The sequence below is a fragment of the Nestor notabilis genome, unplaced genomic scaffold (genome assembly GCF_000696875.1).
Source record: "Nestor notabilis isolate BGI_N333 unplaced genomic scaffold, ASM69687v1 scaffold6427, whole genome shotgun sequence".
NCBI lineage: Eukaryota > Metazoa > Chordata > Aves > Psittaciformes > Psittacidae > Nestor > Nestor notabilis.
This window is the reverse complement of record NW_009937695.1, coordinates 14,037-40,583: the sequence shown is the minus strand read 5'-3', so window position 1 is coordinate 40,583 and position 26,547 is coordinate 14,037. Positions and strand designations below refer to the sequence as shown.

General features: G+C 47.7%; 1 protein-coding gene across 1 annotated transcript in view; it reads right to left on the bottom strand.

The window, feature by feature from the left end:
- Positions 1-8,681, bottom strand: part of RXRG (retinoid X receptor, gamma) — a 20,510-nt gene extending 11,829 nt beyond the window's left edge. The window contains exon 1 of the mRNA XM_010018953.1: positions 8,580-8,681. Coding sequence (XP_010017255.1) covers positions 8,580-8,628 — 49 coding nt within the window. The 5' untranslated portion in view covers positions 8,629-8,681. The remainder of the gene's footprint in view (positions 1-8,579) is intronic.
- Between the last annotated feature and the right edge of the window lie 17,866 nt (positions 8,682-26,547).

Here is a 26,547-nt window from a genome sequence, read left to right as displayed (position 1 = left end):
TCTTTCCCTTCCCACTCACCAATCCACCATGCTATTTCACATGATCCTCCAGCTGTCAAAAGTTAATGCCAGCATCTTCAGGGGGATCTGGAGTAATGGAGGACAGAAACTACCCATGACATGCGAGTAACGCAGATTACAGGACAAGGCGCCCACAAAATATTTTGTCCATTACTTTTCCTCACACAGTATGAGACAGAGCAGAGACTGTGGCCGCAGATGTCTCTGGGCAGACAGTCTCACAGACACAAGAAAAAAGGGTTTCCTCCTTCCACGCTAAAGAACCCCAGTGCACATTGCCAAACTAAGCCTCAGAGAAGCCCCATGAGATCAATCTGCCCCTGAACCCCACTGGGGAAGAGGAGGCATAGAAAAGCAATATAACCTTGATCATTGCCACTTCAGGGCAGCCTCTGAGGCTGAATGACTCACACGAGGTCTAAATGCTGTCTTCTATAGGACCAGTCTCAAATATTCAGAGGGTATCTGGGCATCGAATACCCACTAGTTCTGATAGGTTATGTATCTAGCTGTATTTTAAGGATTTGTATGACCTTTTCTCCCTCCCCTAGAATTTACCAACCTCAGTTAGCATTAGCTGTGTTAACATTTCAATGAACCATTGTTTCTCTGTTGCTTTTTCAACACAGGAGATCATTCCCTGGAGTAGCAAGGCAAAGATGTTGTGTGGGAAGGTCACACAGTTGGTTTTCCATGGCTGGCATACAGGATTCTTGTTCCCATTGCAATTGCAAGTAAGGGAGCACTTTGGTGTTTTGTTTGTTTGGGGTTTTTTCCTCCTTTTAACATTGTTGCAAAGTTATTTACGTGACAGTGTTTGTTATTTTACCTGAAGTAACAATCAAATCTGATTCAAAGGGAAGATGCACAATAAAGACGGGAAAAGGTCAGCTTGCTGAATAACATTAAAGACATTTGTCAGAGTCAAGGAGGACTCGATCTGCCGTTATCAACCCACTTCAGACTTAATTCTGCGGGAGGGGTGGGGGGAGAAAAGGTCTTTGTCAATTCTTGCTTTGGCTTTTTGGATCAATTCTCCCAGTGGGAAAGCAATGTGCAGCTAGAGGAAGCTGCTTTAATGACAACAGCAGAAGCCTTAGAGGCAGCAAGGCGGTCTGGAGGCAGAGCCAGTGCTCCTGCCTGCTACTGGAAAGAGTCATCTCACATCCCCCTGCCACCATCACAGAGACAGGCAGCCTGTTTAGTGTTAATAGACAGTAAAATCTTTACCTTGTAATGGCTTCCAAGCGCAAAAGACTTTCACCTCAGAGACAGGTGCCAGGAGAGCATTTAGCACTGGGCAGAAGATGTGGTTTGCCTGGCCCCCACCTCACCTATGTGCTCAGCTCACAGAGGCACCTCAGTTGTTTCCTGGGACTTGAAAGGACTTGTGCCAGAGAAAAGCAAATGCATTTTTCATCACCTGCGAGTAGTCTGGTACCATAGCATGCAGTCCTGCCCAGCATCTGTAGCACAGACTTACAAAGAAATTGCTTTTATGCCTCTTTAAACAGCTAGATAAACAACATTGCCTTTGAGGATTCTTCAGCTTGGAAAATAAGCCACTGAAGGGGAGACTGGGCAGAAATCCATCACACCAGGACAGCTCAGGAGAAGAATGATTCTTCATCCTTTTCCATTAACACAGAAAAGGGCATATTTTAAAAGTATCATGCAGAAGATTTAAACCACTAAGACTCCCAGGAGAGTTATTTTACTGTTTGCATTTACATCAGACCTTACAGAAATGCTGTCACCACTAAGTTTCTCCACTAGAGAGGTTCCGAGTTTCCCAAGAACCCAGAGCAAGGCCAAGGAGACTGCTGTCCAGGACAAGCCCCATGGTGTGCTTGTGTCTATGCCAAGAGGGCTATGGCCAGGTGAATCCCCTAACCTCCAAGATGGGATCAAAGGTTGAAACCAGGAATCATGAAGAGCTTGTGCCTACCTTTTTTACCCAGCAATGAGACACCAAAGAAACATGAATGCATGAAGGAGACGGATAGAGAAATGAAAATATCTACTGGTGAGCACACAGGTGTAAAGCCAGGCTTTTCCAGGGCTTGATGACACACACCAGAGTTAACAAGCTTGTTTCCACAGTGCCTGGCCATGCTGTCCTGCCAAGGCTGTGACAAACTCATTGGTAAAAGCCACCAGTGTTAAGTTACCATTTACCAATGAACTATTTTATCCATTAGTTATAAAATGCAACACAAACTGCATGAAGAAGAGTTGAAACAAAAGGAAAAACAAAAAAAGAGGAAAAAAAAAAGGGGAGGGGGGAAAAAGGGGAAGCAAAGCACTCCTGCATGGTGGGTCCAAACTTTGACTGTCAGTCCCTGAGTAAGTTTGCCAAGTCAGTCCCTGTCGGAGCAGAAATGCACCCTCCTGCACTGAGAAAATTTCCCACTCAGCTTCTCATTTTCAGGCTGGAGTGCTCCAAGAGGGATATAACCTGGTAGCAATCACATCTTACCAGCTTGTGCAAGTAACAATTTGCACAGGTGGCAGAAGGTGTGCAGGAAGAGCCATGCCAAAGCACCCTTAACACTGGGGTTACTTAGTTCCTGAGCTGAGTACCCTCAAAGCTGTTTCAGTCCAAAGGAGCCACAGTGCTTGGACAATGCAAACAGCAGAGATTACAAGTCTGATTTGGTCAAAAAATATTAAATGAATCTGCAGGAAAATACTGATGCTCTGTGTCCCACATCTCCCAACAGAAGGCAGCCAGAAAGACCTTGAGCTCGCAGCGGTGGCATGGCCTTCCTCAGGTATTTTCTCCCATGATTCCAGGGACAAATGTCAGCATAGCAGCAGAGCAAGGCCAGCAAGGAGCTGCTCTGCAGCAGGCAAGCAGCTCTGGGACAGAGCAGGGGGCACTGAGGAGATGGGACTCAGTCCTGCATGCCAGCCACAGCCGGCCGCCTCTGCCTCTGCAGCAGCACTCAGTACAGGTGACATTTACACAGACCAAAGCAGGCCCTGAGTCTGTCCATCAGGTAATGTGAGGTGACAAGCTATGCCAGGGATCCAGCCGGCTGCGGTGGAGCCCCGCGGAGCAGAGGGCAGCCCTGCGTCGGAAGCGAGGGCTCTGTGGCTGGCACAGCCCCTGCCCGTGAGTGCCAAACAGGCTCCCAGACTGACCAGGTCCTCCACGTCTGCTGGGGAAGGTCGGCTGAGACCCTGCATACAGCATCAGGGCTTGCTACTGCTTTTAACCACTTACTCCAGATTCAAGACCAACTTACTTCTGATCCACAAATGGGGCTGTTTGTGTCCTTCTCTTCTGTCTCCCCCCTCTACATTAATGCTTGGACATTTCAGGGAAGCCTGATACTGTATTTATTTCTGCCCTGGAGGAGCAGAGGAAAAGAGGACAAGGGGGAGCTGCCCTGTGTAGCTTCTTTGACGTCTCCACTGCAAACACGCAGCATACAGAGAACTCGGTGCCTCAATCAACCTCCACAAGCTCTCTTGTGCAGGAGCACACACAGCCCAGCCTCCTCTTCGTAAGTACCAAAGTCTGCAAAGAAGAAACCTGCTTCTGGGTGCTTTGCTCTTTCAAACTGCCTCTACAAATGTACCACATCACTTGCTGCAGACAGCAGCCGTGTGTTGGAAGTGTGCTCACAGACACAACATCCGTCCTGTTGCTTTAGCACTCAGAATGAAGATCCTGTCTAATAATCATTTTGCTGACATTAGAAAGAATAATGAGAGAAGACCCTAAGAAATACTTGGTTCTCAAGCCCTCAAGGACATCAGCATTACCTTCACGCAGGTAAGGCATTACCAGCCACTGAAGTAGAGGATACAAAGCTATGATACCTTGCTTCCACCTGTGTTTCATCTCCACCTTAGCAAAATTATAGTCCAGGGATGGGAAACTTACATGAATAGCCTCATAGAATCAGGAATAGAACACCACTGGCTACATCACAGCAGATGCACAGGTGTTTGACAGATGCACCTGCAGAGCACAAGTTCCAGGTCCGCTACACCAGTGCTAAACAGCCAGGTCTGGGCTAACATGGCTAAGCTGGTCCAGGACCTACATCAGCTCAATAAAGGCAGATTGGATACCTTTCTTTTTAATGTTAGACAGAATCAAAAGCTGGAACTTTTCAACTAGTTAAAACCATACTCATGCTTCTGAGGCCTCAGATATACATGGAAGGGGTTCATATCATTTGCATGAGCAATTAAAGTTGTCCTGCCTGACACACAACTAGCAAAACCTCGCAGATACTTCATCCTCCGCAGATCAGAGAGCACCAAGAAGTGGGAAGAGACATGCGGAGAAGCGCTGATTTCAGGAGAGGAGCACGGGTGTGTGTGGGAGGTACAGCTTGGCAGGCAGCTCGTCCTTGGGGATGACCTTCAAGGGGAAGTACCTGTGAGAAACACTCCTGAAACTGGAAGTAGTTATGCAGCAGGGAACCCACGTTAACTGGAATCAAAGTTTCACTGCGATGTCTGCAGAAGTAGTTTTTATTTAATAGATGGAAGCTAAACTGAATAACTGTACCCTTTCTGGTGGTATTTTTAACTGTCCAAGCAGATTTCCACAGGCAGTAACAGATTGCCACACTAATATCCTACAGAAAGGTTATTGTTTTCACCTTGCTTTTAAGGTCCAGTAACCTTTGTGCTTCCATCTTCCTGCTCAACTCAAAGTCAATAAATAATGCAGCCTTCCCCTGCAGCTAACACATAGAGGAGCAAAAGTTTTTGGAGGTGTGCTGGCACACACATGAGCAGGGGCTTCTACGACAGGGATCTGCACAGGGCAGGAGAAAGTTTCCCTCAGTTCTCTGGGCGGTGGGAAGAGCTGCTCCTTTTCCTCTCATGTAATGTTCCTGTGCCACTCTTGCAAACAGGGCCCACCCAAAACCTGGCCCATAAGGACCCATGTGCTGGAAGTACACCAGACTTTCACCTGCCCGGGTGCAGGCTCAGCATCAGATGCTATTTTGAGGTCTTGGTCTGATTTGACTGAAATAGTGGGTCAATAGCTTTAAGATGTCCAAGGACATTTGGACAAGACACACCTGCAGTGTAACCACATATTCTTCTCCAGTTAGTACCCTAAAAAGGTACCACAGTAACACACAAGAGTTGGATAAAGTTTCTCATCTCCAAAGAAATAAAAGTTGCTGAATATTAGACTTGAAGGGTTTTTCATGATTGTCTGATCAGATTTCCCACCTGGCCAGCAAGATTCCCAGCACAGCATCCACCAGGGGAAAAAAAAAAAAAAAACAAACCATGCACAAATTCCTACAGTGGTCTTTAAACTCCTTGGAGAGGCTACAGGTCCCTATAAGAAAGGATCCCACTGGTTGCAGGGCCTGTAGCTGCCCCAGGCAATTGCAGGCAAGTGTCTCACACCTTTAAAAAACAAAACAAACAAACAAACAAAAAAAACCCACCTAAGTAAAAATCCATATTTCAGTAGCTACAGGAGTTGCCCAGTCGCTGAATTTTCTCACACCTTTGCTAGGTCAAAGAGCTCTCTCTTTTCCATCTTCACATACTTCAGTTACAGGTTCTGACATGGCAAGCTATGACACCCAGGGAAAAAGCATCCTGCCGGTCACAAAACCTGAGACCATTACAGGCAAAAAAAGCACCAGCCAGTAAGGCAGCCCCACTCCAGACACAGCTGGGTTTTCTCTCCTTATCCCCCAAACGACCTGGCCTAACCCTGCTTTGCTTGGGAGAGCTGACAAGATTGAAGCCAGAGGTGGTGTGGCCACAGGCCAAGTTACATGAGTACTAATAAAAGAGACTTTGTGGAGGAGCCAAGTTAGCTCTTGTCCCCAGCCAACAGTGCCAGAAAGCGCTCAGAGAGAGGACAGCCAGTACAGCATCTTTCCTTGCCCTGGGAGCTGAGCTTCAGCTGAAATGCATCTTTCTGGACAATAAAAACTACATTTTGAAGCCTGCCCTTTGTTCCTATAGCCCAGGCTGTGAAGGCAAAGCCATCTGCCTTTGTGCACATCTCCTGCTTTAGATACCTAAGGGTGACTCATCTGAACACTTGCCCTGCTACTCTACAAACTCACTTTAGATTCTGACTGTCCTTTTCTCAAATCATGTGCTTATTACCAGTTTGTGTATGTACATTCTCAAATTTGATGGTATTATTCAGATATTTAAGACCAAAGTGACAGTTATACACACCATCAAAAATGTCTTCCTTATTTCTAACCCGAATGAAGATAAAATTAAGCTAAAGCATGTGTAACAGTTACTTGAATGCAAAAGAAAAAAAAGAAAGCAAATACATGCCTTTTTTTTTCCTCTTATACTCAAAATTAATCCCAGATCTGAAGGAAAACTGAATATAGTAAGATCTAGACATGCCAAACAGCAGCAGCAACATCACCTTAACTACCCTGCAGCAACAAGGTGCAAGAACAATGAATGCAACAAGCTGACAGCCTAGTGTGGACACTGCACTTTTCCACTGTCTTGATGTCCCCCTTCATAATGCCAGCACAAGCAGGACCAGAAACATTTTCATAGCTGTTTTAAGGAAAGGGGGAGCAGCAAAGCCCATGAATATATCATGGGCCTGATGGAGGTACAGGCTGCCTGCACAGGCTTTGTGGCGAGGACCCCAAAGCAGTAGGAAGCTTGCTACACACCTCCCCTCATCAATGGTCACCATGATTTATCCTGCTTCAACCCTCTCAAAGCCTGACTGTCCTCTTGCATAGCCCATAGGCCCCTAAAGTTGTCTGGCCAGAGCAGCAACTGCCTTCTAAAGCAGTCAGAAATCTCTCTCTGCAGACCCAACAGCCCAAGGACAGGCAGCCCTCACACCACCTGCAGGTCCCCAGCCCCACCAAGCTGCCAGAGAGACTGCTTTAAATCAGCCCAAACAAAACTTGGCCAACGCTTTTCCATCTCTGTCAATAATTCACCTGCAGAAAACACTTCTTCCTAAGCCAAATCAGAAGCAGGTTAAAACTCCAGTTAAATATACTTCTAAATGAAAGTTTAAGTTCCATTATAGTGAACTTTGGGCTGGAGAACAGTCCCTTCCGATTTATTGGTGGAGCAGAAATACCTCTGCTCCTACTACCAATTTCCTCCCCTAGAAATCTCCCAAATGCTCTGCTGCATGCTGTGACCCCTGCCTGTACAGGGATCTGTGCCCTATTCCTATAAAAATGAGCCTGAACATCACTTTTCTTTTGCTTCCTTGCAAATTTGTAATACTCAACAAACTAAACACAAATAACACTTTCATTGTTTCATTTTTATTGCAGCAATAGGAGAGAGTTTGGCTTGTCTTTGCCTGTTCCTTAGAAACACCAGTGAGCAATAGATTCTTCCAACGAGTCATCTCTTTTCTACAGAAACTGCCTAAAAAGGTATTTTGGAAAGTCAAGTGCTTGTGAAACTTGGGGATGACTTGATGCAATACCAATGACTTTTCTGGAGTTGGAGAATTACCAGAGGTGAGCATTTGGTTAAAAATACACACACAGCGGGAGCATCCCATGTGCGATTCAACTTCTGCATAGACCTCTTTTCTAGCAGAGAAATAGCAGGTTTCTTGTGATGTATACAGTCTGGGGGCTTCCAAAGCAAGTCCTGGAGGCATTTACCTACCCTAAAGGGCTAGGAACAACTTGAGGAGTTTTCCAGAGAAACTAAGACTTTGCACATCCATAAACCAAAATGCACTTTAACTTCCTTGGAGCAGCACCAACGATGCTGTCAGCAGCCAAAACACGGGTGCTCCCAGTCCCTTGAAGCCAAGCACTCTGACCTGCCTGCTCCCTGTATCAGTTGCGGAGCCCCTACAGCTCCTCAACCCATTCCACTTGCACATCCCCCATGTTAGGACAAGAGGAATAACTTCAGAAAAAATAATGAACAAGCCCCAGTTAATTGCAAAGCCCATTTCCCAAGAGCAGTTCTGGTTTCTGCAACTGGGGTTCACTCACGGCTGGTGTGTGCAGGGGGACTGCAGCTCACAGCCACACAGACACAGCCCGTCGCAGACCATTGTCTCACCGTGCAGCCTCATTTGACTAATCTGACAAAGCTTCATACAATTACGGTGGTATCTGTGTCACAAAGGCAGGAGACAGCCCCTGGGCAAGGAAAGAGCCGGCCCTAGATATTCTTGGGGGCTCTTTTATGTTTTAAAAGTATTATTTTCCTCCAATGACTTAATAAGAATGCAACTGGAAAGATACTTAGTTGGTCTAGTCTTTCAATTCATAGATTCAGTCCATCATATACAAACACATGCATCTCTCAAATGGCATATACTAAACTTTAGAGCAGAGTCATGGTTTGACTCAAGCCTGCATTATTTCAGGCAGCTTGGCTTGGCTGTGTTGAAGTTCACAGCACATACAATCACAGGACAGTTTCAGTCATGAGCATACAGGCATCACAGGTTACAGCTACATACAAGCTAGGTTAAACATGTTTTTAAATTCCCTTTAACTCCCCCATACTCCTACTGTGGGATCTGTTCCTCCACCTAACCCAGAAGGCATAGATTGCAAATCAAGTGAAGTACTTACTGCCAAAGCCCGCAGGAAACTTAATGAAGTGAGGATAATTCCCATACATGTTTAATCTTCAGTTCATCGCTTGCCTTTCTAAACACAACTGCCTCCTCTAACTTCAAAGCTGCCTGGAGTGCAGCGCAGCCCGCTGGGGTCGGGACATGGCTCTGCAGGAGCAGGGGCTCTTGGAGGGTGCCAGGGCAGCTGCCTGCTCCCGTGGCCTCATCCTTGCTTCACGCTGGCAGCAGCTGCTCGCCGGGATGAGACATGCTCTTGTTCGCTGCCACTCAGGGCTGGCTCCTGTGCTCAGCTGTCTCTGCTCCCTGCAAATTCACGGCAGACCATCCGGGTAGCATAATCGCCTGGATAAGGTGCCGATCAATGCATGACAGCTCCGGTATAGATCACAAATTGGGAGGGGCAGGGGAGTTTAAGTTGTTTAAGGGAGGAGCATCGTGGGGAAGGAGGGGGGGTGCCTTGCTTTTCCACCAGTGAAGTCTCGATGCAGGTTAGACTAGACCCAGCCATGTGGAGGTGTTTTCCAGACATGTGAAGGACCAACCCTCGTCCAGAGCGGCTGTACCCTGATCATGGGCTGGCTGACCCGGCAGGAGCACATGTGCAACCCAGCACTTTGGGGCTAGGGCTGTGCAGGGCAGGAAGCTCCATGCTCCCATCCTACACCAAGCCCTGCCTCAGCTGCACTCCTCGCACAAAGTCATGGCCCCTGCAGTGCTGGACTGCAATCACCCCTAGAAAACGCAGCCAAGTCTGAGGAGAACCAGGACCTTCCTGGGGCTAGCAGAGCTGGAAGCTCAACTCCTATCCCCATCCAAAGGAGTCCAAAAAACACCCAAAGCACCTACCCACAAAAAAAAAAAAAAAAAAAAAAAAAAAAAATCATCATCATTAGCTGTTGCTAAAGCTGTATGAGACAAGAAGGGGAGACATGGGACAGAACCCAGGGCTCAATCCATGCCACGGTCAGTAAAGCATTCACAGTCATGGCAGCAGAATGCAGCAGGCTTCACAGATAGTCCCATATGTACTTTAAGAACTTCAATTTAATGCCCACCCAGCCTGACAATAAAGTACTGCAGGAAATAGGTAGAAATAATCACAAGCAGCCAGTTGATAGATCAGAGCAAAGCCACATGCAGTCTTCATCACTGCCTCCTCCAGTGACTGGTGCTCTGAAGGGGTGGCAGTCCCAGTTCCCTGCCTGGCAAGCTCCCTGCCACCTGCTGCAATTGTGGGGAGAAGCAGAGATACAGGCAATAGCAGAGCCCACTGCTCCTGGCTTGACCTCGGTGACCGCAGGTGAGGTCACCTTGAAGGAATGGAGGAGGAAGGAATTTTGCCCAAGGCTGTAAAGTGGGCAGACACCAAGGCCTGCACTGACTTGCGTGTCTTTCGGAGGAGGAGATGGGTTACAGCCTTGCCACTGGCACCAGCCATGTGGCAAAGAAAGAAGGCACAGGGATAGCAAAGGGCTCTGCCTTCCTAGGGAGACCACAAACCATCCCCACGTACAAGATGGGGAACATGCCATGCAAACAGCAAGACAAAAGGAAGGGAGAACAGCAGATTAGGATGTTTGTCATTCTTCAAGGGCCTGCTGACTCTTGGCTCCCTCCAGGTTACCCGAGGGCCCATGCTGCCCTTTGGCACTAAGCACGCTACAAGGGGAAGGCATGCAATATGCCAGCACAGAACTGTTCACAGCATCCAGCCGCAGCTCAGGCAGATGCTGACTGAGTTGCTGTCAGCCCCGAGGTAATGCTTGTGCAGGAGAAGAAAAGGTTACCCTTGTTAGCTCTGTTTCTTCCTTCGTTCTCAGGCATTGCCATACCCATTTCTCTCTAACCAGAGGGTTTAAACAAGTATCAGCATTCTCCATAGCCCATTAGCTGAAGTCCAGGTATATATGCACTGCTTTTTCTCACAGTTAAATTAAAAAATAATTAAAAAAAAATAAAAAAAAAAAAATAATCAGTATTCAGAGAAGGTTCTACTAAGAAAAAAAAAAACCAAGTAACTGCAGTCTTGCAGGGGGAATACAAACAGAAGAGATTGCTCTCGTATTTTCTATTGGCCACTGTTCACATCTCGTTTGGTTTACTGCACAAACATTAATGGCACTGCAGAACTATTTCAGAGGAGGAAAGGCAGCTGAGCAGCATTCTTACATGCCCCACTCACAGGCGACAAGTTTCAATCTACGGGGAAGGAAGACTAGAGGGTTTGATAGCCAGTACATGAGCATAATACAGCAACATCTGACTGTGTGGTGCTATGTCCTGTCCCTCTCCCTGTTCAGCTAAGCTTGTGTTTTCCCTTGCCACCACCCCAACATACAAGAAGAACATCCCCAGCAAATGTCCTCAGCAAGGGCCAGTCCTCCTCCAAATGTTCATAGCAGCATCCAGGTGCAGGAGCCATAGAAACAGCTCCTGTTCCAGTGGGTACTGCACCCCGGTCAACTGGCTATGCTCTCACACACCCCTGGTACCCTCCAAAACCATCTCCACCCTGCACTAATCCAACTGGCATCAGATCTCTGGCAACCACAGGGATTTCTAACCTGTAGGCAAAGTTTGCTATTTCAGGATAATGCTGGCTTTGCCTCTGGTGCTGTCCTTTAGCAGTCACATTGGGGATCCTCCCAGGCAGGAGGCAAGAGCCAGGCACAGAGGAGGGATGCCCCAAGGCCCCACAGACAGAGACCCAGAGCACTGCAGAGAAGCTGCCTACAAGGTGGCTTGTTTCAATCTTTGGACAGAAAATTAAATTTATCAGCAGGGCAAGTTCTTTTCCTCTGTGACAAGACTGAAAGAAACATTTTTCTATCAAAAACCCCAACAAACAATCTACTACTAAAAGAAGTGATTTACACACACCCCCCCTCGATAAGACCCAAGCTTCAACAGAAGAGAGGGACTTTGTGCAGCCCCACATGCAGCCTGCCAGAGGGATGTTTCTCTTACCCAGTGTTAGGGGAAAGGTCTGGCACAATGGGAAGCCTGCCAGTCCAGCACCCACCCAGAGACTTTTCCCATCATCCATCCATCACCCTACAGAGATGCATCTGACTGGGGTCATCTACCCTCAGTCCCCAAGTGCCCACCAGCACTTGGAATTGAGCCACTAATTCAAGACAAATCCTCTCTTGCCCAACAGTTTTACTTCCACTGCTTGAGTGATACCTCGCTACCACCCCAGCCTGGCTTGTCCCTTGCTCTCAAGCTGCATGAGAGGGCTGTGCCCTCACCCAGCAGCTATGGGGCAGAGCTAGCTGCACAGCCCATTCAGCCCCAGCAGCACTGGGACAGGAAGGTGTGAGCAACAAAGCAGCTTTGCGTTTTAAGCACCAACCGTGCTGAGATTTAGTAGTACCATTAATTCTTACCAACTACACGGGATGTCAGCAGCTTTAATTCCATTCTAATGAAGTTTTAGGGGGGAATTACTTTTATTGATCTGTCCAGAGCAAACAGCCTGATTTTAGTCCAGCTCTGCCAACACCCCCTTTCCCAGCCCTCTTTTCTTTCTCCCAGCTTAGAAGAAAGGGGAGAGGAAATAAGACAAAACATCTCTTAGCTCCTTAGAAAGGTTGGCAGTCCCAAGCAGTAAGTGGATTACTTTATTGATTTTTAGCAGATCTGGGTTAGTGAGTGCTTAGTGCTGCAGAACACATGCACACACTGAACAACTTCAAGGAAACTCCTCCAGGCCCTCAGGCAAAGCAAGCATCAGGCAACTCATTTAGGGGACCACCATGGGTTTTGGGGTATGGAGCGGCTCCAACCCCTGTAACCAAATCAGTCTGTGACAGACTCCAAGAACCAGCCCATTCTCTCAAGAAATGCTGGAGGACCATACAGAGGCAGACCCTCAATTTCTACTAGAAATAATAGCAGAAGTCACTGCTTCAAATTACCGAATTCTTTTTTATCATACCACCACCACCATTATGTAAAAGGCATGACTGCCACTGTTATTTTAGGAAGGTATAGCACTGCCATGCCACATCCAGACAGGACTCAGTGCTGCTGACTGCCACCCAGCAGACACACCTTGGGAGCATCAGTCAGAGTGGGACTCCCAACAAAGCAGTGTTGATTCAAGCCAACTGAGATGCTAACATTGTCTTGGGGTCACTGACTCACCTTTCAGTTAGCTTTCCAAGGCCATTGCATGCAGCAAATATTTCAGCAGTGTGTTGGAATAACATGTCAAAGAATTCCTAATACTACTCCACCAAGCCTTTTGGGATGATGGTCTCTGGAGCCAGACCCTAAGCATGTGAAAGCCTCTCCCATCCTACCCCAGAACCAGAGAAGCCAGAGAGTAAATAAGGTCTCTTATCCTTGCACATTGTACTGAACAAGGAAAACCCCAAACAACACCAAGAATCCCATCAGTCCTCCATCCCATCTCTGTTTAAAGGCAGAGGCATTCTTTGGTCGTGCATGTGGCAACAGCATAAGCAAATAAAAAGGTTGTAGCCCTCAAAACCTTACCGCTGTACATACATCTTCCTCCTGATGCTGCTTCAGAGCTAGAGAGTACCTGAGAAGACTCACTGCCCATGGGTTGCTGATGTTAGACCTCGAGCTCCCTTCACACTGCTAGTGAAGTGCAAAAGGGACTACCAGGCTGAGTGCCCCAGGAGCCAAAATACCCATTGCTCTCCCTGCATGCCAGTGAGGGAGGACACACGGACACCAGATTACATGCTCAGGGCCAAACAGGAAGTCAGTAGCAGAGCAAGGACTTGAAGCTGGGTTTCTCAAGGCTAACTGATGGACTTACCCAACCTCACCTGTCTGCTGCAGGGTGGCATTGGCCTGAGGCAAAACAGTCACCAAAAGCAAGGTGGCCTTATGATTCCCTGGAGATGGAAGAGATCTACTGCATCAGCCTTTCCTCACCCAGCCCTGCCCTTTCTCACTGCTGTCTCTTGTAAAGCAATAACTACAGACACCAGGCTAATGAAATTAGCCCCAGAGCCCCATCGGGCTAATGCAATTACCAGCAACAGCATATTCAAACAGCAGCACCTCAAACACACCTGCAGTAACACAGCCTGCCTTCTGTTTCTACCCAGGCCTTCCCCATCTTTACCTGAGCCCTACAGCTGCCACCCAATGTGGGTCCCCTCCCCAGGGTCTGGAGGGCATGGACCACCATTCCCAGCACCAGGCTGTTTCAGGGAGGGCACTGCTTACCTTGCAGAAAGCACAGTCCCATGCAGCCAAGAGCAGCCTCTGAGGGCAGATTAATTCCCAGGCTGTTTGAACCCTGGTAGACCTTCAATTACCAGCACCATAATGAGGCCCTCAACACTAATCAGAGGTGTCACTAAATCCTCTTACGCCTGCATAAGCACCTCCAGCAGCTTTGCTGGTTGCAGTACCCAGCTGCTCACTCCTCCAGGGAATTATCTCCCCAGGCAGGCACCAGTGATGGCACAAGCACATTTTGACACAGATGCAGGTATGATGCTGCCAGGCACCAGTGCCAGATGACAGGGCGAGAGATACATGAGCAAGGCTTCTTCCCAGCCCAGAGGGCACCTGGAGATGCACTGGAATAGACAAACATTGCAAAATCTATAGGAGATATCTTAATGCTGATGCTCCTTATCTGAGATGCAAAGAGCAGGTTTACATCTGTCTGTTTCTGAATATGTCATTTATACCATCAAGCCAATCTCATTCTCTGGGATGCTCCAAGAAACTTTTCAGTCCCTAACTGCAGATGGCAGGTGACCCCGTCTCACTCCGCTCCTCCGCGCTGGCACTCATTCACAGGGCAACAGGCAGCTCCATCTACACATCCGTTCTGACTCACGCTTTCTGCTCCAACAATGCACTTTTTAATATCACGCGAGGAGCAAAAACAACAGGTCCACTATAATGCTGAGATATCCTGAGGCAGAAAATCCATTCGGAGCCCAGCTAGAGAGAGTCAAGTCAATTAGACACTTTCTGGGGCGTCAAGCTGCCAACAATCCCAGCCTTTGTAACAGTGAAGAATCACTGCCTATGTGCTTCCCAGCGACTCCCCCTTGCCAGAGCAGAAAGGTCAGCAGCAGTAGCGTCATGGAAAAGCATGCAGCAAAGTACTCCTGGGAAGGTGGAACCAAAAAAATAGCCGTTTGGATACTCTAGAAAATACTTTTTTTTTTTTTGATCAAAAGCATCCATTGCTTTGGGTTGGGTTCACATGGGAATAAGCAAGCCCATAATACAGGAGATAGGTGCTGCACCACATAGAGGTTTGGGCATGCATTGTATTGAGACACAATGGTTGAGTCAACCAAGTGCTAGCTCAGGATTTGGAACCTCATCGCTCCCCACCTGCTTTCACACAAGTCACTCCACCTTTTTAGCTTAGAAGGAGTAAAGGTCATAGAGACAAAAAAAGGAGCCACAATACTGTAAACTGGAAGAGTCACACATCCCTCTGCACTTCAAGGTAAGCCCCTGACTTCTCTTGTCAGTGGTGCAAGGTAGCAAACTGGCCTATAAAACCCAGATTCCAGGTTGGATGAGGACCAAAAGAAGCCAGAATGTCTGTGAGGAAGTGCTAAAGTCACTCAGCTCCAAAGGCAGGTCTCTGACCAAAAGGAGATTTTGGTGAGAAATAAACACTTCTTTCTTAAAGTCAACTGATGTGTCATTTAGCGTTCAGAAAGGAGCTTTCAAAGGACAGGTGAAGAAAATGTTCACTTGATACCTCCTTGATACCACCCTGAAAGCAAACTTTCCAGAGTGCCAGACGACCTACAGGTTGTCATTTAAATGCAAGCCCCTCTTTAACCCTGCTGTACACATGGTGTGAAGCTGAGATGTCTGCAAAATGCCTGAGAACAGCTAGGTTCAAAGAAAGGTACACCCTGAAGACCAAGATTTCTTCATTTTCCCAAAAAAAAGTTCTCAGAGAAACCTTAGAAGACACAGCCCATACGACTGCTGCGATTTTGCCATTTTTCTACAACAACCATTTCTCATAAGAAATATTTCAACAGAAGATTGTTCCTTGACCAGGTTAGCCCTGCATTATTGCTTGTATGGACAGGTACTCTAAAAAGAACCAAAACACCCACACCTCAGTTACAAAAAAACTCCTACTGATTTCAGGGCTTCTCTGACTACCCAGAAACAACCAAAGTCAGTGAAACTCAGTTCCTTCACCTTTCTCTGCAGAAGTAATTTCAAAGAACCTTTCTTTTTCTTTATTTCCCTTCTGGATCTGGCTCCATTTGTCATTCTCTTTTGCTTGGAAACCTGGATTTCTGTGAGAAGACTGTATTCCCCTCCTTGGCAAGGGCCTGAGCTGAGTGGCACACAGTTGATAGGGGACAGCCCAGCCTCATAAGGTATCTGCTGGACCTTGCATAATGGCCACCTGAGCTCAGCACAGGGTGGGGAAATTCTTGTCACAGCATTGCTCTGCACAAGGCCACAAAGGGCTTTCACCTGCATCCTCCATGTAAAATGCCACAGCCTGCTCTATAGCTGGGGCTTTGCTACTATTCACTCTCACTTTGTGCATCCCCATGTTCATGCTTTTACATTTCTTCCTGCTTCAGCAAGTGCAAAACTCCAGAGACAACCTGTCAATCTCCATCACATCTAGCTGCCTCAGATGGTCTATTTATACCAGACAGGCAAACGCAGCTATCTTGGAGTTCAAGGTAACAGGGGTTATTTCTGCTCTGAGTAGCACCTTTCTCAGGGGAGGAAGGATTGGAGGCATCCAATAGAAACAGCTTCACATCAGGGCCTAGCACTAATACCTTCATGGCTGAGGGCACAGTAGCCATCACAAGCCACAGCCCAGTCCCCAAGATCCCAGCCACAGCAGCCAGACCCTGAAACCTCAGAACGCTGATCTCTACCATAAGACACCTCATCTCAGACTTCTCTGATCCTGCAGTGAGAGATGGGAGATCAGCACATACCTTTGGATTTCTAACCCTTGTTATCTCCAGACCAGCAAGGCCACAACTTCAAGCTTGCTCACACTGCATTTCTCCACTGAGCACTGCCTGGATCAGGTGCAAGCATCTGGCTGTACACTGTCACATTAATGCCATAGCAACGGCTCCAGCTTTCACTGAATTACTCCTGTCTCTCCTGCACTTTTACGTTTACAATGCAGTCTGCTCTCTGGCAGCCAGTGTATCTGACCCAGGAAAATTCATGCCTTATCAAGTTGCCCCATTACTATCCGTTAAAGAGATCTGAAGGAAAAGGCATTTACACCAATTAGCACTTTGCATCACATGGCCACAGAGCTTTTGATCTGGACCAAGGGCACAAAAGTCTCATCTACCATATTGTCAAGGCACAGCTTCAGTCAGCACTTCTCAGCCAGTCTTCATAGTTTAGTTCTTGCTCCAGTCAACGAGGCATTTTCTATAAGCCATAGTGGGATGGTGGGGCTGTTGCTTCTTCATAGGATGCTTGCAGCTTCTAAGAGCCAGGCAGCTCACCTAGATCCCACTTCTACTTCACTTCTGCAGACACCACTGGCTCATTAACCCTTTTTTAGTAGATTTCAGCCTGTCTATTAGGCAAGAGAGAAAGGAAAGAAAATCCTAGCAAGGAGAGCAGTAAATGAAACCAAATACTGCTAAAACCAAAGGGTGTCTGCATGTAAGATGGAGAGACAGGTTTCCCAATGCTTTGCTGTCTCTGATGCCCTAAGACCTTATGTGTTTCTGCAATGACAAAATCTTCCTGGGGATGGCTCTCCTGAGCTCTCCGAAGTTTCAAGCAAGTCTTGGAACAAATACTTTAATACAGCAACCCTGGGCTAGCACTGTGAGTACAGCACCCGGCACAATGCAAGCCTCCAGCTCATACCTATAACCTCTCTGAGTCACCGGGAGGGTGTGGGGGGTAAAACACATGCGAAAAAAAACAAACAATAAACCAGACCACATCTTTGCCCAGAGACACTCCCTGTTTGATGCTATGGTGCACAAACATACCTGTACAGCCTCTCCACAAATACCTGATCCAGAGAAACCACCTAGTCATGGCAGCTGGAAGAAATGAAGCACAATCAAGTCTTGCTGTCCAAGCACAAGGTACATAATGTATTTAAGATGAGCTAAAGACCAAAGATACCCTTCACTAATGAGCTGTAAAAAAAAGCAGAAGGGAGATACAAAGACCTTACCTCAGTCCTCACTTCCTCTACCTCCACTGGTGGTTCAGACAACTCCACTCTTTTTATGTCCCTTAAGCCATACAGACTTCCACTTTACAGAAAACCAACAGGTTCATTTTGTGCTCATCTCTTTATAGATCCAATCAATACCAGTTCAAGACTCTGCCGGCCTGGTTTGTTTGACATTCAGGGGACTGAACCATCTCTTTGCCTTGTCCAGACAGATATATCTCTCTCATCTGTTATACCAGCTGTCCTTCCCCTGAGACTCACCTTCCAGTGGCAGATGAAGGGAGACAAACACAACATCAAACTCAGACAAAATGTTTTCCCATGAGATCAGTTTCTCTCAATGTTTCACTACAGAAACTATTTAAAACCCTTCACCTCCCTGTGCAGCCTAGAGGCATGTAAGGAGTCAGCTACTGTGAGCATCCCTTTCCTCAACAATGCCCTCCATTGCCTTTCAAACATATCATCCTCTCAAAAGCCACATGCTCCCCTGTACCAAATGGAAAATCCACTGGTATTTAAAGCCATGGGAGCATGACAAAATTCCCTGTGTCCAAAAGAAAGGAACAGCCCTAGATCAAGACAAGTACAGACCACACCACACGGAGCCAAGACAGCACAGCAGTGAGGAGCAAGCACGTGAAGAATTTGCAGGAATGTGGAATGACATTTGCTGGCACTGTCAAATACCTCCTCTCTGCCCGCCCAGTAGAAAGGGAAAGAAGTGAGCACCTGCCCACATGTTTTGGCCCTGTCCTTTCAAGCCTCTGAGCAGAAGAAGCAGCCTCTGCACAGCAGAAGCAAAGACCTGGGATGATGTGGGCACAGCAATACATGCTTGAATACTGGCACTGTGCTGATGTACACTGACTTAAGTCAGCTTATTAAAGAAATCCCTGAAGATCCCAGAGCAGCTTCTCCAGCACAGAGCTGTCTGCTCTGCTAGCTAGACATAACCCAGCTGCAAAATTTGAGCTCAGTCCCTTTTCAGGTCTTAAGCTTTCCAGACCAGCAGCACAGCCCCAAAGGCTAATCTATACCAGGAAATTCACCAGGGCATGATCCAGCATCCTGCTGGTTAAAACCACAGTGCCTAGCACTGTCCATCAGATGGTTCCCAAGCACAGTTTGAGAATTAGCACAGGTCAAGGGTTGTTCCTGCAGGAAACTCTGGACATTTAAGAGCCAAGCCATACCCACACAGTATCAGTATTCCCTGGGTTATTTCATTAATAAAGCTTTTTAATCATACCTATCTGCTAAATCCTGTGGTCCTGGAGCCTAAAATCCAGGGCAGCAAAGACCAAACACTTCAAGCATCACAAAAATTCTGTAAGACATGTCTCTCAGTGCCCCAGGTATTTCTTTGAATCCCCCATGGCACCCGTGCCAGGTGGGAAAGCCTTCCAGGAAGGCTGCTCCCCCAAGAACCAGGCTACTTCAAGCTCTCACAAGCAGAGAGGACCCAGGAGATATGTTTACATGCCATGCTTTGGCACATATAACCTCTAACCTAGGATGACACAGCAGCAAGGGAAGATGGGTATTGATGAATACTCCAGTTGATGAATACTTGCTCAGGTGAAACAGAGGGGCTAAAAGAGTCAAGGTCCTCAGGTGACATCAATGGATACAGCTCTCTGACAAACAAAACCATCCAATTTGCAATACTCAAGAGCTGTCTCAGTGCATCTTTTTGGCTGGAAACCAAGCTATTGTTGCAGGCTGGCTCCCAGAATCCTGAGCAAGCAGACCCAAACCCAGCATCTTTGTACAGGCTCTCCACCTTTCCTGGTCCTCCAGGAAGGTGCACCTTTCTATGCATTCCTATCACCTCCAGGCAAGAATTTCCCAAAACCTCCCCATCATCTGTAACCCTCCTTGGAAAAAAGCCTTGCTCATGTCTCTGCTGAGCACCTTGCACAGCCATCCCCTTGGAGGAGCTTCATTCCTGGCCTGTGTAACAAGTCAGCAGTAAGAAAAAGGTCATTTATATCCATCATGATGTATATACAGTGAACATGGCAAGGGCTGCCAGAGAATAACAGGGCAAGGGCCAGCCAGTGCTCTGCAGGGATGTCTGTGCAGATGTCACTACAGATTTTGGGGCAGCTGGTCCCAGACCTGCACAGTTATCACTGATGGAAGATGCTGAACAGTTAAGGGTGGGAGGCTGCCAGGAAGTACCCGCTGGAGGGAGGACACTCAAGCACACTCTGCTCCTACTTCCCCTGTAAGCATCCACCATATGTAACATGGACCTTTGGCCTGGCTCTGCCTGGCTGCTTTTTACACCCATGGGATGCTCTCACGAAGCCCACCCGGCTCTGGCCTACCCCACATCCAAGTCCCAGCCTACACACAGGGGGAAAAAAAAAATAAAAAATCACAGACACAGATTCAACCCCCAGCATCACTTTTTGGCCTGAAGAGGAAGGTAGCAAGGATGCAAGGATGCTGGATGCAAGACGTGATGTGATCACTCCCTGCCATCCCCGGGATCCCTCCCATGCCATCTAAGGGGCTTTTGGCTCCCCATCCACCTGCCCCGTCCCCAGCTGAGCAAGCCCAGCCAGCCCCAGGGCACCTGCCCGCAGACGGATGTCTCCCCAAGCCAGCACATCAGCCCTCTCCACAGGCTGACTCTCTGCACGAGCTCTCTGTCAGGGCAGGGATCATCACCCAGCTCAGAAACAGGGCTGAGCTCTTCCCAGCTCCCTCCGCACCATGGGTCAGCAGAGCTCAGACCCACATGTGTGATGTGGGGATAAGGCTGGCCAGGGCTGCCGAGTGGGACAGGCAGTTTTGCATCTCAAGTTCCCAAGATGCAACTGTGCGGGAGTCTGTGCTGCCCAGGTGGTGACCTGCAAGGGGACAGGTCCACAAATGCACCCACTTCTACCTCAGCAGGGCTCAGGACTCTGTTTCCCCACCCAGAGCACTTCGAGGGGGAAATATTCACTGTATTCTGTGGCTATATAACCCTAAGAAAACCCATCCTAAATGATGTGGTGGGGCCAGCCTGCCTGCAAGCTGCCATCCCCAAAATGCAACCCTATTGCCTGGCTTGAAAACCTTCCTCGAGCACCCTGCTGTCCCCTCCTTGCCTTGTGTATGCCTTTAACAGTTCACTGGATTACCCATTGCAACAAAAATAACAAAGCTACAAAAGAAAAGGGCAAACAAACGCCATATTCTGCAGCAATTAGTGCTAAACAGGGGAAAGGGGAGCAGGGAATAAATGGACAATGGGGAGGGCAGGGACACGGCAGTCTGGACCAGGCAGGCTGGGCACAAACTGTCCTCAGGAGTCCGGGTCTGAGCCAGGGAGCAGTGAGCTGTATGTAAGGAAATGCAGGAAGATGAAAAGGAGTATTTAAACAAGAAGCGGGCAGTCCCCACAGGGCCTCCCGGTCTGTCTGGCTTCATCACAGTGCCCAGGGAAGAGCAGCTCCTGCTTTCCCCTCTCACCAAGTCCTTTCAGGTGGTGGTGGGACTCTGGCAAGCTCTGGTGGGGTTTGCTTAGAAAGGAAGGAATCCATTAATCTCCCTGGTAATTACTGCCACATATGGATTTGCACAATTACACTTTGTTAATTGGTTATTACAGGCAAACCAGACTGATTGGGCAGACCGGCTGGGCTTTAACCCCTTCACTGCCCCCAGGGCCAGCCAGAAACTGAGGCAGCCTTCCTCCCAAAACACTGCTGTATCCTCCTCTAACCTTGCAGGCTCCTATGCCAAGGACCAGAAAGCATGGGCCCCAGCACTTAGCCTGAGCTTTCTTTGCTCTGATGCCTTTCTTTCAGTTGGGGATCCCAAGGAGATGGACCCAAGGAGAAAAGAGTGAGCCTGCACCTCAAAACAGCCAAACTCCCCAGCTGATTTCATCTGCTCTGGGTTGCAGCAGACACATCACATACTCCCCAGGGTGCTGAGGGACTGTAAACTCAGATCTTGTTTGTTTTTAGAAGGAAACCCAGATTGCTTGTGCACTTCAACTTCGTGCCCTCAAGCCCAGCAGGGTCGGTGCCAATGAGAGGAGAATCCACCCCCAAGTCTCCCTCAGTATCTGAACACAGCTTCTCCAACTAGATTTGCAGTGTGATGATTCTCTTCCTCAAAGCACTGAAAGCAGATGCTTTACTCTAGTAATAAATACATATATATAAATACAGTAATGTAACTCATGCCAAAAATTATAGATAAAGCCCTTGTAAAACTCCACATGGCATAGCACTTCTGCCAGTCGCATGTGGAGGCAGCCTGGCCTTCCCACAACACAGCCACCACCTCTGATACCCCTCACAGGTAATGGGCTATCCAGGGTCTAGCCCCAAAATGTTGTGTTCAGGATCCAACAACGTTTCTGGAGAAAGCGCAGAAGAGGCAACCCAAGGTGAGAGCAATTTCTGCCAGATTCATGTCAAAGGCTTCCTGTTGAAATGCCTTAACAAGAAAGCAATCAAGAGCACTGCAGAAAACCAACAGGGACCAGGGCCCATCTGAGGACAAAATTGTGCCCAGCAGCCACCAACTCAAGTACAGAGCAGGCATTGACATCCTGGCACGCCAGAGCCACCATGCTGCTGCTTGGCTTTTTCAGGCTCACACCCATGTGATGCAGGGCACAGCAATACACTGCTCCACCATGCTGCCCTTCCCTCACACACACACACAAACCCCCCTACACCCCGATCCTGGCACATTCAGGTTTGTTCTCATTTATTCATAGAATCACAGAATAGTTAGGGACCTTAATAGGAAAGGACCTTAAGATCATCTAGTTCCAACCCCCTTGCCATGAGCAGGGACACCATTGCATTACTGCAGTTTCCCAGAGACTTCCCCTCTATTACTGTCAGACGTGGATGAACCTTGAGATAACACCTTGCTCTCCATCCTCCCCCTTTCTCAAGGGCAGCCCAGCACACCTCCCTAGAGACGCACCTCCTGCTTAGCAGTACGCTATTGCTCAGCACAAGCAAGAAACTTACGGGAAGAGCAGAGCATCACATACCTGGTGAGGACTTTTAGCTCAACTCCTGAAACACCCGAGTAAGCTACTTCTCTACAGCAAAAGCAGATACATCTAACTCCAATCCCCCTTCTAGCCTCACCCTCTGAGTAAAAAAGCCCTTGGGCAGCTCGACTTGGGTTTTCAGCTGAAGTGTAGATCAAGGAGACTCAAACCACTTTCAAATAACACTCCCCACCCTTTCCACTTCTGCTATTACTGCAATAATGCCTACTACAGCACTCTAGGTCTAGACTAGGAGAAACCTCCTTATCAGCTAATCTAAGGGCTTTTACTGTCTCATCTCTGCTGGAAGGAGTAAGCACAGCAAAAAAGTCTTATCCCTAGAATGTCACTGGAGTTACACAAAAATTGCAGGAGGATTTTTTCCTGTTGTTTCAGTCGCCTCTGATTTGCCAGCTCCCTGACTTGAATGAAGAAGTGTCTTTCTCATGCAAAAGCCACCTCCAAGTACCCTGTTGGAAGGGGGCCATCACATCCATTGTAAAGGCAGCTTCTCCCAGCTCTCTGCAAGTGTTTCAGGTATGCGTGAGCTTGTCTTTGAAGAAAAGAAAGGCAGGCCAGCTCTGCACCCATGAAAGGTTGCTGATCTCTCCCATAAACCAATTGCCTTGGCAAAGTTCAGAATAAATCTTCAGAGCTGTCAAAGGGAAGATCGGGCAGAACCTGCAACCGTGCTTAAAAAGGTCAGCTGGGAAAAGTCAGGATGGGAAGGATGCTCACTTTATTGACAGATGCAGAGTGGAAGGGGCTAACCTGTGAGTACCTGCAAGCTGGTTTTGGCAGCACATGCTAGACTTCAACTCTGGGTTCTGTTGGCTACAGCTGGTGACAAACCCTTTGCAGATCACTTCCAGACAACAGGGTCTGGGGACTAGGGTTGAAACTCAGTCTGGGGCTGAACACCGGGCAGAGCTCTTGTGCAGCCTTCCTTCATCCTGAGGCATGAGCGAAGGCTGGTGGGATGAATGCCTTTCTCACTCTCGTGACCCAGACCAGCTCTTTAGATCTCTCAGACTAGGACATAATTTTCTTTCTGTCCTTTACTTCCATGCACTCCTATCTGTCCAGGTTTCTATTAGAAACAGAGCTGTAGGTATCCAGGCATTTGCTGGCAGTTTCTCATGTACAAAGTGAGTCACCCCAGTAAAAAACTAGGGAATCTTCCAGAACTGATGGAGTTTGACCCTGGGAGCACTTTAGAGTCAGGTGTTTTGAGGGTTTGGAGTACTTATAAAAAAAAAAAAAAAAAGAATTTTTAAAACTTACAATTCCTCTATGTCCCAGTAATCACATGGGTTCTGCCAACATGGAAATGTACTAGCTATGGTCTGTGCAGCAGAGGGAAGTGACACAGAGAGAAGGAGAAAGCAACTTCACTTCAAGCCCAATCCAGAGCCTGCAAATGCTTACCTACTGCCTGCTACCTTGTCATCTCAGCATGCTGCCTACCTGTTTGCACTCAGTTAACATCTCCTAGCCTTTTGGGAGCAATCCCTGCCCTCTCTACAGTCCCTCCAGCCCTCTGATCTGCTCTAGACAGTTGGGTTTCAATTCCCAGGGTTCAGCCCCTGGTGCAAAAGTTATTTTGCATCTGACTGGATCGAGTGTTGTGCCACTGGTTTACCTGATATACAGGAATCAGACAAATAGTGCATCAGCTGATGCTAATAAACTTGATATAGATATGGATATGTGACATATTTACTAAGAAAGCAGCAAGAGAAGCTGCTGTTTTAAACTTTATGTGATTTGGAAGTATAAAAAGGTAAATATATTCCTTTTGGTCACAATATTTCATACATATATTGCAAAGAGCTCATATGCAGAAGAAGTAGCGAAATACACTAGGACAGGTCTAAACACATTGGGTCAGGTCAAAACACAAAGTAGGTCCAAACAGATCTGAAATTAATGAGACCATTATAGCATTTTCCCACTGGAATCCTCTCTTTCTGTACATACACACACATATTTAATACATTTGACAAAATCAGTATTTACCCAGGGAGAGTTTTTAGAGAAACATCCCTTTTAAAAAGTATTATTCCCATGGAAAATTCTTGACTAGCTTTACGTGAACTTCCACCTGTCTTTCATTAACTTTTATGAGCTGATCCCCAGAACTCCTTCAGTATATGCCATCACAACGCTCACCTGTAAATGCAGTATCCCTTTCCACACCCTGAACTCTTTTCTTTCCCTCCATTGCAGGAGGAAAGCACAGACTCACAAAAAACAGGTCTGGAAGAAACCTGTCAAGCTCATCTTGACCATCTTCCTGTCCCAAATCAGACCAGAGATAAGCTGCCACTCCTGTGGAAATAGCTTTTCCCAGTGTCTAAACTGAACTTTCCCTCCTGCAATGGAGAGAACAGCACAGTGCTATGAAGGTTTCTTTCCAAAACCTGAGCCTGAGTTAAACTCACATAAAGGCTCTGTCCAGCTGGCACCTAGTGCTATAAGAGCAGCATGCCCAGGAGACTGGGCAACCCCATCGGCTCTTGGCAATGGCCACAGTGGTGTCTGCCACCCCCTCCACACAGCTACCCAGCCCACAGCTGAGCCCGCACTGCTGCTCAGCACAGCTGACCTGCACAGGGTCAGGGCAAGGACTTACAGAAGTGAGGGAAGGAGCCTGTCTCCAGGGAGTAAGACTGTGTGCCCGGCTGCATTTCCAACCTGTGTCCAGTCTCTTCAGCAGACTCAACCATGAAGTGAGGTTTGTGATCAGCTCTGTCAGCTGTGCTGGCCTGTTGGAGGAAAAAATGACTGTTTACAAGTTACAAAGCAGCATCCTCACAATCTGTCCTAAGTTACAAATTTACCCCCCAGACCTTGACCGGGGCTGGGGTTTCCTGTGTTTGCTGTTTGGGCTCCTGTCTCTTTGGAAAGCAGATGTTGCAATGCTGAGGGGGAGGGCTGGCTGCACAGGCTGCCTGGGAAAGGCCCTACAAGGCAAAGGAGTTGGTCTGAAATGGCTGTGCTGGAAAGTGTCTTTTGGAAGTGATTTTTCTAATCCAAGCTCAAAAAAGGAATAAAACCAAGCAAACAACTGCCCTCCTGTCTGAGCATCAGTCTTAGATCTGCTTTCCTCCTTCTCTGTGCCAGTTGGTCTTCTCTCATCTGCAAGCCTACCCACACTGATAACAAACTTTGCTATCAAGAAGGTGGTAGTGTTAGCCACATCACCACTGGACTCCAGCAGAGACCATGCTTAGCTGGATTTTGCCTCACTGAAGCTGAGTGAGGACCATGGGGCAGGTGACATGGGAGCAATATCCTGTATGTATTCCTGAGCGGCGTCACTAGTGCTTGCAGATGACCTGGACAGGCCCTTGTCTCTAGAAGGCTTTCAGAAGACATGCAGCTGGTGCTGTGACCAGTTTTTCTTGTGCTGAAGTTAGACCCTCTGACTTTGTTCCTGAGCTTCTCTCTGTTACACTCTCAAACCATGCATGAGTATCTGCCTGTTCCTTCTCTCCATGTTTGAATTCTGCTAGTTCTGATGGAGAAGAGCTACAAGCAAACGATATTCCTCTCCCCTGTCTGCACTGATAATCTTAGGATGTTATCTCCTCTGTGTTCCCCTTCAGGCTGTGTCAACATCATCGGGGTTGTGGAGGACAGGATTGCTCTGACTTCCCTGCCCCATCTGGAACGCTGTGTGCTGTCCGGCCCAGCACAACCGCACAAAGAATATTGCTCTGGGGTGCAAGTCACACCTGCTAGAGGTTTTTAATC